A 13,681-nucleotide genomic window follows, 5' to 3' on the forward strand; every position below is an offset into this window, starting at 1 on the left:
GGAAAAAGATCTGCTGTGTTCCACTTCCCCACGGTCCTAAATGAGTGTGTGCGCGCGTGTGTGTTTGGGGGAGGAACGGCACATTTCTAATTATATTCCACTGTCAGAATGAATCTTCTGAACAAGATGGAATGGACCGAGCTTCTCGGGAAAACAGCTGGGCCCTTTTCCAAAGAATTAGCCGGGATATATTGCACTTGGCCCTTCCTTGGATAGGAATAAAAATTTATTAAAATATTTCTTTTTAGTATTACCTTAGGGCCACATTAAGAGACCCCTCCAGCTGTTTGTACTAACAATCACAGGTTCTGCCGAGAGACCAGAGGGGGTGGGCGGGAGGGGGCGTCTTTCCTTGTCTTCGAGAGGCAGGATCCAGGCTGCCTAGCCATTCTCACGTCGCAGACTGAATGCCACGTGGAAATTCTAGCCCAAACTTTGGGTTTTTCATTTCTGCTTGAGGAGACCGCATGAGGCAGCGGAGACGGTGGGTGTCTGACTATTGTTGTACTGTTATGCAGAGTTGTTTCTTCATGGTTTTGACAGTGCATTTACATCCTTCAGAAGATCCACCAGGACCACAGCCTTCCAACTGACCTCCCTGCCTCGTCTCCATCCTTTCCAGCAATGCTGCTGGCTGCCTCTAGTCCTCTTGGGAACAGGCGGATCAGAAGTGAACGCAGAAACCCGCACCCCTGCCCACCCCGTAATACCCTCCTGGCTCCAAGGCTTGGCCGGGCCTTTGCTCTCCTTTGGCCTTACCAGCCCCTACCCCTCCTCATTTACCTGAAGGCCCAGCCCCGTGGCTGGTGACTCCCCAGTTTTTGCACTCCTCCACAGGCTGGGCGTAGCCTAGGCCACGCCCCCCCCTCCAGGCCTGGACATCGCCCCACATTTTAAAGTCTAGCTCAGATGCTGTTCGTCCAGTGCTCCTTCCCTGGATCACACTGGTTGTAAGAACCCCGCCATGCCGTGAATTCTTCAGAGTCCTGGCACCCTCAGCGGTGGCCCCGAGAACATTCACCAACCGCTGGGGGGCGATAATCACCACGTATCATTTCTTTTCTATGAGAAAGTGCTCGATGAATATTTGCTGAATATTAATTAAAAACGAAACTCCCAGAGAGATGACTAAAGGCACAAAGAAACATGCAATTCTCAAAGGCGTTCACGTTCTCTGGAGCCGGTGACATAGCTCACCGTCGCCACAGCTTTGCGGGGGGGCCGCAACTCGGCACGGCCCCTTAGGACAGCGAATGTGAGCCACGAAGAGCTGGGACTTCGCTGCGATCACCCCATTTGTGAGAAAGGAAGACTCCAACACGTCTCTAAAATATAAAGATGGGACGCGCGTAGTGCCGGAGAGGAGAGAAAGGTACGCACTCCACAGCTTACATGCCCAAGTCAGGACGATCGAGGACCTGTAGGCCCGCAGCCCTCACCCAGGAATGAAGATGAAATTCATATAAAATATTTACCAGTTAAAAATATCAACCCCTATCTTTGTTACCTACACACTCTAAATGGTGGCCAATTATGACAAGATGGAAAAACAAACTTTTTCCAACTCCGGATATAAAAATAATACACACGCTCCTTTTACACACGAACAGTGAACTGCAGGATTAATTTCCCCTAACTTATTTCAATGTTCTCTGCACTCCTACATGAGACTCCATCCAATTTCCAATCATATCTCACGGTTAGGCCTACATGTCCTCCGAGGAAACCACACCCACGGAAAAACAGGTATGAAAACGCAAACTGGTCTTTTAAGAATGCTCCTCGCTGATGGTCTGCTCATTCTGCGTTCGTGTTAAACAGGTCGAGATAAAGAATTTGAAGGAGTGTATTGTTCCTTCGGTTTGTGGAAAGCTGCCCACACGGGTACTGCGTGGTCGAGCTCACCCAGCAAGCGGAGGCGATGCCAGGCAGACAGGCTCGGGGCGCCTCCTGCGACCCTTGCCCCCTCCCCCCAGGACGCTGTTACACGAGCAGGTTAGGAACACGCCAGCTTCATTCTCTAAAGTGAACCGAAGGTGGCACCACAAATTCATTTTTCAGCGATCATGAAACAGAACCCACCAACTCTTCGCACAGGACCGTGGCTTAGCGGCAGAACGCGACTTCCTCCGCGTCACGGGGGCTGGCCCGCGGACCGCCGTGCGGACCCTCACGCTGCCTCGCCGCCAGCCAAACAAGCCAGAGGAACTGGAGAAAGTGCTAATGACGAGAGACCCCTTGTCTCCCTGCACCTCTCCACGCACCCGAGAAGCCACAGTGCAAAGGGAGCCCCCGGCCCCTCCTCTGGAGGCGGGGACGCGACCCTGGGCACCTCCTCCTAGGGGCAGCCGCAAGGACCCAAAGGCCCGCCCCGCGTCTGTGAAGCAGGCTTTCTCGGAAGACATGCCATTTTATCACCTCTTAGGTACATTAAATATGTATGTGTACTCAAAAACGGTTTACAATAGCTGTAAATGAAAAATGAGAAAATAAATGGGCTCAAAATAAATGCGTTTTTTACACTGCGTAACAATTAACATTAATGAGGAGTCACCATACGTTACGCGGTACTCGGCTGATTAAATGTGTTGGAAGTATATTTTAGAAAATAAAATATATTGTGTTACTGTAAACTGGCTTATTGTGGGTCTGTGGGGGTGGGGAGGGAACCCAACTGAGTAGATGCTTTTCAACGACAGAAGAATCACAAAATTAAAGAATCAAAAATTCATAATTAGTGTTCACAGCACAGCTTACTCCTATTAGAAATGTATTAATTAAAGTGATCTATTCATAAGGTTGGAAGCTTAATACATTTCTAAGAGGGGGAGAGGAATCCCCAAGGTGTAAAAACAAACATCAAAAATTAAGGAGTCTGAATTATCCACGCCTGCTGAAAACCAATTTTACAAACAGACGTCCCCGTGCCGGGCTCCTCGGCATTCCTACAGGTTGTGAGGCAGCTCGGGGGGAGGCTGTCGTCAGGGTCACTTCCCGAGGTCTAACCACGGAGCCACACACCTGCCCACATCCCTACCTTGTGGAGTCCAGTGAGGGCTTCGTCCGCCCCTGGCTGCTCTCTTCCCAGACGCTGTTGGCCAGCTCGTTCCCGATGGATGACATCACCTTGATAAGCTCGATGGGCCAGTCGTCGAGGTCCAGAGACCGGACTCGAGAAAGGTGGGTGCCAAGGTTCCGGTGGATCCCTGAGCACTCGATGCACATGAGGGCTCCCAAGTTCAAACTGGCCCAGTTCGGATCTGTGGGAAGAGGAACATCAGACCATCATCACTCACTCCCACGGCCCTCAGGATCTCAGGAACAAAAAGGCCGCTTATTGGACTTCACATCCAGCGGTCCTTCCCTAGAATCACTGGGCCTGAACACGCTCCCCGGCCAGTCCTCCATGCTGTTTTAGGCATCTTGGAAGGTCTGACACGCCGGGGACACCTTCTAAACATCTGACTTCAGCCAACGCTTAGGAGTTTCCCACATGATAAACAGGTGCAGGACCGCGCTGGACACAGAAAGGCACGTTCCACCGGAACAGCAGCGTCCTCAGGCGCGCAGATGCACGTGGACAAGAACCGTATGTGACCTGGCATCCACGGAGGATGGCTGCTGACAGAGGGAGAGCGAGGCGGCGCTCGAGAGTATTTCCAAACCTACACTGTCCCTCGTAACCAGCCATCTCTGCAACTCCAGGCACATCCGAGTTTTCATCAGTCATATGATGGACATGCCTGCAAATTTCAAAGCCAAAAGCAGGCACGCCACGATGAAAACAGTTTTCAGTGATCTTACGTGAGGGCAACCAGTGGAGCAACTGCCGCCATCTATCACTGCGGCAAGATGGTGGGCAGGGTCTGCCGGTCAGGTTATGACCCGGCTGGATCAACCCCGCCCTGCAGAATGAGTTAGGTGGTGATCACGTACCAAGGACAACAAATGAGTTTAGAGAACACGACTGGAACCTTTGAGCTGGATTGTTCCCTGTGTGGAAGTGGTCGGCAGCACCAGAACACGGACGACTCAGACCCAAGGTTGGCTTCGTGCCCGAATCCACAGCTGATTTGCAAAGACGGGGCTCACCTGGACAGTCAATGGCTTTAACCACCAACAGACGCAAGGGGATAATCAGTATTTACTCCAGGTACACTTGAAGAATCAACAAAAAGCCAGGAATGGCCTTGTGCTAATTCACCAGAAATCAGCCAGCCACTTTCTTCATATCTAATACAGACCGTGGGAGATGGATACCATGGGGGTACAGGAGAAGAGATGGCTGTGATTCGGAGATATTCTGGGTGGGAAGAGGAAACATATGTCCCAAATAATAATAATACAAATAAACAAGGAAATGCAGACTAAATGCTGAAGGGTAGAGTCAAGGGAATAAATGTGCAGGCAGCGTGAGAAGCAAGAGGCCAGGAGGGCAGGCTGCATGGAGGAGGGCAGGCTGCATGGAGGAGGGCAGGCTGCATGGAGGAGGGCCGGCCTGGGCCTTGTGGGTGATCAGAGAAGAGGGTGGGGCGGTGAACAGTTTGTGGGACACCCCTGCGGTGCCCCTTCATAGTCCAACTCCCACACTGGCCATCTCTGAGGCTGCACCTCTCAACCCCAACCTGGCCCCTACCCCCACCTTTCCCCTGGAGCAGGGCAGGTCAGGCAAGATCAGGACCGTGTTTAGCCATCGTTTTAACTCGACTTCTGGATACCTCTTACAACACAGCCTTTCGATGCCTTTTCGGTCAATACCCTCTCTGGATTTTTCTAGCACTGGTCTGGCTCCCCAACTTGATGTCCTTCCCAATTTTTCCACCTGCTCCCTGCCCTTACCTCAGGGGTTTCTGCAGGCTCATCTGTTGATTCCAAACTCGCTTTCAAGCAAACTCTACCCAACCCATGGATCCCACGGCGACCCAACTACTAACAACTATCGGCAGACACTGCCCGCCTCAGGAGCGAACACGCACCTGTAATCACCACTGTTCATCTGCACTTGGAAATCTTGCAGGTACCTCCCGTCGCCATTTTGCCCTTGAACGTTGTCTCCGGCAAGGGACAGCTCCGTCCCAGCAAAGGGCACTGATTCCCCCGCTTAATCAAGCCGGGATTCTGCGAATCAACGCCGATCCTTCCATCACCCCCCAGCCCATCACCAAGTACTTCAGTCTTGATGTCCCCCCCTTCTTGTCCCCACTGCTCCCGCCCTGGTCCATGCCACCGCCACCACGAGGACGCAGCAGCCTCCCACCTGCAGCCTCGCCTTCTAACGCCCTGCAGCCCGCGTGCCGCACATCAGCCTGCGGTCTCAGCGAATCTGACCGTGTCACGCCCCTTCTCGACACCCGTACGAGGCTGCCGTTTGCCCTTTGGATCTGACCTACAATCCCAACCACCAGGATCAGAAGCGAGCCTGTCCCTGTGTGCGTGTCTCTTTTTATGTCTGTAAGAAAATGCAAGCAACAGAACTGAGAGATTGAATGTGCTCCTGCTACAGGTTTTGGCTGGGATATCTACAGACTGGGCAAGGGAGAGGGGAGTGGAGTCCCCTGCTGTTGCAGGTCTGGGGTCCACAAAGATAAATAAGACAGGGTCCCGGACATCCAGTGGGACAACAGGAAAGGTGCTTCCAACATTAATACAACATGGTGGGAGGAGTTCACGCCAGTGATTTCCACCCAGGGCTTTGGGGACCAGCCAGGAAGGAGGGCTCAGCTCTACCCAGGCTAGCAGGAGGGCCTCACGGACAAGAGGTCCTGGAGCGGTGGAAAGGCTGCACTGTCTCTACGGGTCTGTCCATGAAGGTCAGGCATAGTGGCGACAACCATGCCAGGGCTCCAAGCTCTTGGGTTCTCAAGAGCTCCGGAGGATGGACTTTTCTGAACCTGTTCCTGGTGGAGAGTTGGCAACGGGTACCCTGAACAAGGCTTCACTGTCCGACGGGTCTGGGCCATGCTCGTTAGCTTTACGCCAGGACTTCCCAGAAGCACAGATGTCCAAAGGCTGTGGCTCATCAAGGGGTGGATGCCGCGGTTCTCCAAACTCTCTGCACCACAGCCTCCCTCCAGAGATGGGCGCCCTGAGCTAAGGAAGCTCAGAGCCCGCTCGGGGGTCTACCAGGTGTGGACAGGCGGCTCCCAGCAGCCTGGTGCATTCTCTGGAAGAACAGCTCCAAATCCCATGTGTCATGGAAATGCCCAAGCCCCACTCCCCCACCCCAGGTGGACACAACTGAACTGGGAGGACAGTGCTCACAAGCCCGTGGGAATCACCCACAGAGGTGTCTGGCATCCGGAGCCTGAGGTTCCTCCCACGTGACCACCAGACACAGGACCGTGAAGCAAAGAGCCCTGCTCTCGAGGGGACAGAAAGCCATTTCAGGAGCCCACACCTTCAAGTCCTCAATCCTCTCTTAAGATCCCTTTATAATGATAAAAGGAATAGGCTCATTTAAGACAGGCGTAAAGTACAAAGAACAAGGAAAGATAATCTTTGGAACTACCACCCACTTCAATCACGGTCAACTTATTTTTTATCTGTGCATATTTACAAGACTCTCTCTTGCTTCTGTTCACCGAACAATCTACATACGCGTGTTCTGTTAAAAATAATTGGTGTTGGACACTTCACTCATTAGCTAATTCCTTCACTGCTGGTGCCGGAGCCGATGGCCACCTTTGTCCCCGACAACGCTAGGGAGGACAGGAGCTCGTGCTTTGTTCCTGCTTCTGTGCTGCCCGTCATGACTGCGAGAGCAGTCACTGTGCCCTACCTTGATTCTGTCTCCACAGAGAACACACCAAGAAAGTCATCTTATTCTCAATTTCTCCTTTCTAAAAAAACCAAAAAACGAGAAAACAAATAAAAAAGAAAGCCCCTCAATCAGTAAGAAGGACAAAAACCCGCCTAGGGTACGTACCAACCGGAGGCCCTGGGCCCGCTTTCCAGGACCCACAGGCAGAGGGCGGGGTGCACTTTCCTGCGTCTCGGCTTCAGCAGCAGAGCAGGAGAGCCTCAAGCCCACTGGCGCCCAAGGAAGCACCCCCGCCTTTTGTGGCCTGGTAGGCTCACCCACTCCTGCCGGAACCTTCTAGAAGCATGAGGGATGACCTCCCAGCTGTGATGCTGGGGGTTGCAGAGGTGTCCTGTGCGCTCTCCAGGAAGATGCAGGCAGGACCAAGTCCCTGGATGAGATCAAGCTCTCCGGGGCCCCACAGAAAGCAGCAACCTCTTCTTGACCGTGTTTCTTCTTCAACACCCAGAAACCAGAGCCTCTCCTTACATTTAATGTTTGACCACTGTGTGTACTTGCACACGATGAAATACAGGCCCCCTCAATATCCAAGTTCTTAAGACACAAGTGCTCCCTACACAACAATTAGACGACCTGCATCACCAGAGACCCTACCACTTTCAGAGATATGTGGGGTCAACATTCTGGAATGCATTCTTACAGATCTTTTCTGCCTGAGTTCCTAAAATGGTTCACTAGGGTCTCTTTGACTCACTTCCTCAATACCTTCTCGTTTCCAATGCATTATAAAGTTTCTCCATCTCAATTAATATATTTTTTTACATAACTATATTTTTTAATTTTTAACATCACTTTTTAAGGTTGCACATTATTGCACCGAGAAGACGTCACCATTAACGGTTCTTCCAGTTTTGCACATTTGGGATGCTCTGTGAAGAGGGCTGTGATGAACACTTCTGAAGCTACGTCTCTGTGCTCCTTTGCTCATTGCCATGGGGTTGGTTCCTGGAGGACATGGCTGGAGTGGAGGGCGTCCACTTGCCCGAGGCTTTTTATGTACACTGCCAAACTGCCGGGGAAGGCCTTATAGGTCATTATCAGTGTGTGGGTGGTGCCCTTCCCAGCATTTGCACCAAAATTGGGTATTTTGATATTAAAAAAAAAAACACCTTTGCCAATGTGTTCTGGTGTCCTTGTTCTCTGTTCCCTGATCTTGCTCTCCGAAAAAATACAGCAGGAAGGCAAGGAGCTCCACTTGCCATTTCTGCGACCCGGGATATGTAACTCAATATAACTTGCCCCTCGACTCCCCATTTCCCCCCCTGTAAGTGGGGCCGACCGCAGCACCAACATTCAAAGTCCCGAGAATTAAAAAAGACTGTGCACGAGCGGGTTTGGCACAGGCCTGACGGAGACAGAGTGTTTAAGGAATGGGAGCTCATGATCTCTTTTTCCTCTGTAATTGTCACACTCGGCCTCTCCCCACTCCCTTCGTCCCTGCGTGTCTGCTCAGGGGCCTCCCTTCCCCACTGCTCCGCACCCCCAAACCCACACCTCGGCACTCGAGCGACCCCTCTGCTCTCAGAAAGGACTCCTGACCTCTGATGTGCCTCGTACCACGAAGCCTATGAGCCATGGACTCGTCCCTCTTAAGGGACCCCAGCTGTATGCTGGAAACAATCGTAGGCGCTTCTCCTAATGGAGGCTCTCAAAGCTTTAAAAATTCTTACTTTAACAACTTTTTGATAAGAACACACACTTAATAAGTACTCTCTTGTAACTTCATTTCATGACACATTTTTAAAGTAAAATTTAAAACTTCAAACCAAAGAAGATACTTCAGAGAAGTTCGTCAAGACACTTGAAGAGGAGACCCTTTCTCTCACCTGGGGACCACAGACACTGGCTGGTGACCTTTCCCGTTCCTGCCCTTCAGCACAATGGCTGCTGAGAGGAGGCTCCCCCTTCCCTTTAATTGAACCACCTGAGTTAGTGCCCGCCTCCTCCTGTTTTCGTGACCGCCCCCACAGTGGCTGCCTCCTCCCTCCACAGCTCTGCTCCAATCTACGGGAGATGGTAGGGCCAGGCTAATCTCCCCGAGCACAGCTTGGATCCATCTCACCCCTGCTTTGAAACTCGGAGGAGTTCCACTGTTTACAGATGAAGGTAAAGGCTCTAATGTTCTCCACTTAGCATCCTCAGCTCCCCCCACTCCAGCATCCTCACCTCCCCCCACTCCAGCATCCTCACCTCCCCCCATTTAGCATCCTCACCTCCCCCCACTCCAGCATCCTCACTCCCCCCATTTAGCATCCTCACCTCCCTCCCCACCACTTAGCATCACCTCCCTAGGCTCCAACCAGCCTCCAGGCTGAGCTGCAGGTGCATGTCCTGCTGCTCCCCTGACATCCATGACTCCTTCAGCCACCTGTTCAGATCCCACCAGCTTCCAAAGCCCTTCTAAACGCCAGCGTCTGCACAAAGTCTGACTGAGTTGCTTTGTGCCCTGTAACAGCCCTTCTCCATGGTGGCAGGTTCTGTGGTCTCTGGGTCCCGCCTTGCCCACTGGGCTCGGGCTCCAGGACGGCCAAGGACCACATCACATGCCTGTGACATTCCCAGGTGGCACTGAGCCTGGGTCCAGTGACTTTCACCTGGTCGCAACTGGATCTTCCTCTCATCAAAACTTTGTGGGTTTTGTTTCTTTTTAAAAGATTTTTATTGATTTGAGAGAGAGAGAGAGAGGGCACAAGCGGCAGGGAGAGCAGCAGAGGGAGAAGCAGACTCTCCACTGAGCAGGGAGCCCGATGTGGGGCTCGATCCCGGGACCCTGAGATCAGGACCTGAACCGAACGAAGGCAGACACTTCACCAATGGAGACGCCCAAGCGCTCCGCATCAAAACTTTGTTTTTTAATAACAAGACAAAAAATATGACTGGGAAAAGTTTACTGAATGAGCCCAGCACTGGGCTAAGGGCTGGGACGTAAAGTAAAAGTCAGTCTTTACCCTCAAGGATGACAACAACATGACTTTCTCAGAGGGAACAGAGTATTCCATTCTGGACAGCAGGAAGCATGAAGGAAAACTGGGTCACCCCCAAGGCATGAAGCAGTCATTATGAAGTCTATTCAATCAGAAGCTTTAGTGTGCAGTGAATTTCACATTAAAAAAGAAAGACCATTTGATGCCAAAATCCAGAACATATGATTTTGAAATTAAAAAAACAAACCCCAAAAATCTCTGGACAGGAATTAACAACCGTGCTGTATTTTTAAGAGAAAGCAAACAAGCACATGGTCACTGATGAAGCACAAGGTTAATTCCTGGGTATGGCACGGAACGTGGGCACGCGGCCGAAGCCTTCGCGCCTGCATGGCTGGTGTGACCGCTGCGGCCGGGGGCCTGAGGCAGAGGGCAAACCTAGGCTTTCCTGTGTGGGGTACTGTGTTGAGATGAAATCCAAACACGAGTATTTCAATTCTTGAAAAGTCATCACGTACATGATAAACCTTACTCGCTGGATGACCGACGTGGGTCCATTGTGCCCGGGCTGTCGCCAGACCACCCCGCCTCCCGCGTCCGGCCCCCTTCCCCGGCCCACACTTACTCTGGGTGTCACAGTCCACGCAGTGGGAATTGCCGCGGATGTTTCGTATCGACTGCAAGGCCATGGCCTCACTCTGGCTCGTCAGTCGGGACTGGGCATAGAGGAAGACAGACAAAGGCAAGAGGTAAGAACCCGGGAGACACAACCCAGTAATGTCGGGGCAAAACCCAGCTGTCAGCAGATACGGGATGAGGGCCGTCTGAAGCAGCCGCTCCTCTTCTGAGGTCTTTGGGGAAAGAGCGTAACCGCCGGAGAGCGTGGCCTGTGTTAAGACCTGTCAGGTGACAGGACTCCACCAGGAATGAGGACAGAGGTAAGTTCTGGATCATTCGTGAGGGAATACAGACCAAGCGCCACCCGGAGAACAGAAGTGGTTAATGTGCCCTGTCGTGTCTGCTTGCTCTGAAGATGGAAGAATGGGAAATAATCTGCTTATGAGCCACGGGTCAGGGCTTAATCAGCGCCACGAGACACAGCTCATGATTCCCCGCCAGGAAACCACGTCCACGCCACACTTCATGTCTTAGAGATGCACTTTTCACATTAAGAGTCTCTCAGTTGCTATAGCAACAAAGTCACTGAGGAGGGTGGAGGGCAGGGAGGGGAGTTTGTTCTTAAACTGGAACTTAACCCTGTTCTCTCTACAAGTTAAAGAACTACAGAAGGGGGAAAGAACAACCTAAGACTGTATAAGCTAAGATGTGATCATCCATGCTTAAGTTTTATCAACACTATGATATCTATTCTACGAGCCTGTTTTTTTTTTTTTTTTAGATTTTATTTATTTATTTGACAGAGACAGACAGCCAGCGAGAGAGGGAACACAAGCAGGGAGTGGGAGAGGAAGAAGCAGGCTCCCAGCAGAGGAGCCTGATGTGGAGCTCGATCCCAGAACGCTGGGATCACGCCCTGAGCAGAAGGCAGATGCTTAACGACTGTGCCATCCAGGCGCCCCTACGAGCCTGTTTTTTAAAAGCACACCTGTACACATACGTGTACCTAGAAAAAAAAAGCCAGCCTGTATTGCTTTGGAACCTGTGCTTTTAGCCCCATGACACACGGTCACTTCTCAATGCCAGCCCGCGTCTCCCACGTCATCGTTTTGACTGGCTGCACACTATGCCACTTACAAGAACTTTCTGAAGCTTTCTTTGATGGACATTTAGGTGGTTTCCAATTTTTCTCCGCTATAGATAGTGCTGTAAAGAACTCACTTACGGCTAAAACTTTGCCTGCGTTCGTCATTACTTTCTGATGACAAATTTTTGGTCTGCAGAGGTGCTAGGTACAAGGGTATGTCCTGTTCTTAAGCTAACTTTTTTTTTTAAGTAAACTCCATGCTCAACATGGGGCTCGAACTCATGACCCCAAGATAAAAACTTTCATGTTCTGCCGACTGAACCAGCCAGGCGCCCCAGGATACGTACTGTTTCTAAAGGCTAACGATGCATACATTTAATAATGGTTAAACCCAAACGAGTTATCGGAGGACACTTAAAATAAGCTTGATTTTTATGTCAGAATTCATAAATTCAATCATCTCATGTCAAATTGTTTGATGTGGAACAACTGATTGCTTACTACCTAATAATATAAATTATAATTTATTCATTTCTATTCTCTCATTAGCATAATGTATTATTACGATTTTACTCCCTTTGGTTGGATACCCCAGTATTCAAAGTGTATTTAACCATTCACGATGGCATCTGGAGTATGTGGGTATGTGCACACAGAGGGCTGTGTCTGTCTGTCTGACTTTTACAGCATATGTACGTACACGTGATACCCATGCCTGAATTATCCACAGGCAGCCAAAATTTCTTAGAGCTCATTCTCAACTGAGCCTGTATTTTCCCTCCAGCTATTCCTTGGATGGGACTTCCATGCTGTGCGCTGTGACACCCATTCGGCAAACACCCGAGGTGACCAGGTATGAGTGTGTCTTCCCTGGTGCTCCTGAGTCCTCCCAGGGAGAGGGCCCCCTGGGCACACGCGGCTAGCGAAAAGAGACAGCACTGTAGGCCGGTGTTTGCCTCAGGCCCAAAGTGATGCTGTCTGTCTTCCCAAAGAGCTGGGAAGAGTCCGGCAAGGGTATGGAATGGAAACAAGAGACAGGACATCTAGACCTTCCTGACTCCGGAGGATGTGGCACGGATTCAAGCCTGACGTGAAATACCGTGATCGTGTACAAAATCTGAACGATGCATTTGTCTGTTCGGCCACGTGCTCTCCCCACTCCTGTTCTGCAACTAGATTCCCATGCTTTGTGTGTGGTATGTGTCGCCAATCCCCGTCTGTGGACCCGAGTCAGTAAAGCCAAGGGTCTCTGAAAGGAAAGGCACGGATTCTCCCCACCTTGGGTAAAAAACATCTTTAAAGAAGAGAAGCAAATTACATTATGATAATGACAGCTATGGTCTGGTTTACCCTGGTTAAAGAGGTAATAAAGACACTCCATCTTTCTGAAAGACAGATTCCCTTCTTAATGACGAAGCTGAATTATTGGCAGAGATTTCTTCAAATCATCACAAATGAAGTTGTAGGTTGGTGGGCAATGCTCTTTCTCTCCTTTTCTAGTCAGAGTTTGAAAAATCAAAATGCTCTTTGAGACTCTATGGTGGCCCAGAGAAGAGGGTGAGAACATCCAAGCTACTAAAGTAATGAATGAGAAAAAGGCCATAATGGGAAAAATGACTTTTCAATGAGGAATGTCACCGGCAGCCATCTCGAAAATGCGGCTTACAGTTTCTTCTTTGTTTTGTTTTTCTGGCTAAACAATTGCAAAGAATCACCTCTGATTACCGAATAAAACACACAGTAAGCTTTATCAACGGAGTTTAGAGAATGGACACTGTCTCCTCCCCAAACGCCCGGCATGCTCATCTACGTGCCTCTGCTTTTCCTTCACATCCGTAACAAGAGTCAGTGTTCTAACTTGACCCGGGTTTGAATTTTGTGCATTTGTGAGAAGAGAACAGTGCATCTTTAAGTCTCCCTCTCCTCCCCTGACTGTATTCTGTGTAAAACAAACTAAGTGTCAACGCATGAGCCACAAGAGTCTAAAAGATCCCATCATCCACCATAAAAAGGTCAATGCTTTCTCTTTGGGATTAGTTGAGAGAGTCAAGATTTAAAATGGGATGTTCTGATATAGGAACATGGTTAGGCTAGGATACTCTTACTTGATACATATCGACACAAAGTGTTTTTTATTCTTTTCAATTATTTAGCTTTTCGCTCAGGAAGAATACCTGGGTCTTGTCAATCACACACATCATATGATGCTTCCCCTCCCTTGGGCATTCCTCT

The 13,681-nt window shown here is 50.3% G+C and overlaps 1 protein-coding gene across 6 annotated transcripts in view; it reads right to left on the minus strand.

Moving 5' to 3' along the window:
• AGAP1 (ArfGAP with GTPase domain, ankyrin repeat and PH domain 1) overlaps positions 1-13,681 on the minus strand; it is a 530,765-nt gene that overhangs the window by 63,053 nt on the left and 454,031 nt on the right. For all 6 annotated transcript variants that reach the window (XM_040638726.1, XM_040638724.1, XM_040638725.1 and 3 more), the window contains 2 exons: positions 10,370-10,460; positions 3,038-3,260 (listed from right to left, as the gene is read on the minus strand). In XM_040638726.1, coding sequence (XP_040494660.1) covers positions 3,038-3,260; positions 10,370-10,460 — 314 coding nt within the window. The remainder of the gene's footprint in view (positions 1-3,037; positions 3,261-10,369; positions 10,461-13,681) is intronic.

This window comes from Ursus maritimus, unplaced genomic scaffold, assembly GCF_017311325.1.
Source record: "Ursus maritimus isolate PB19 unplaced genomic scaffold, ASM1731132v1 scaffold_1, whole genome shotgun sequence".
NCBI classification, from domain to species: domain Eukaryota; kingdom Metazoa; phylum Chordata; class Mammalia; order Carnivora; family Ursidae; genus Ursus; species Ursus maritimus.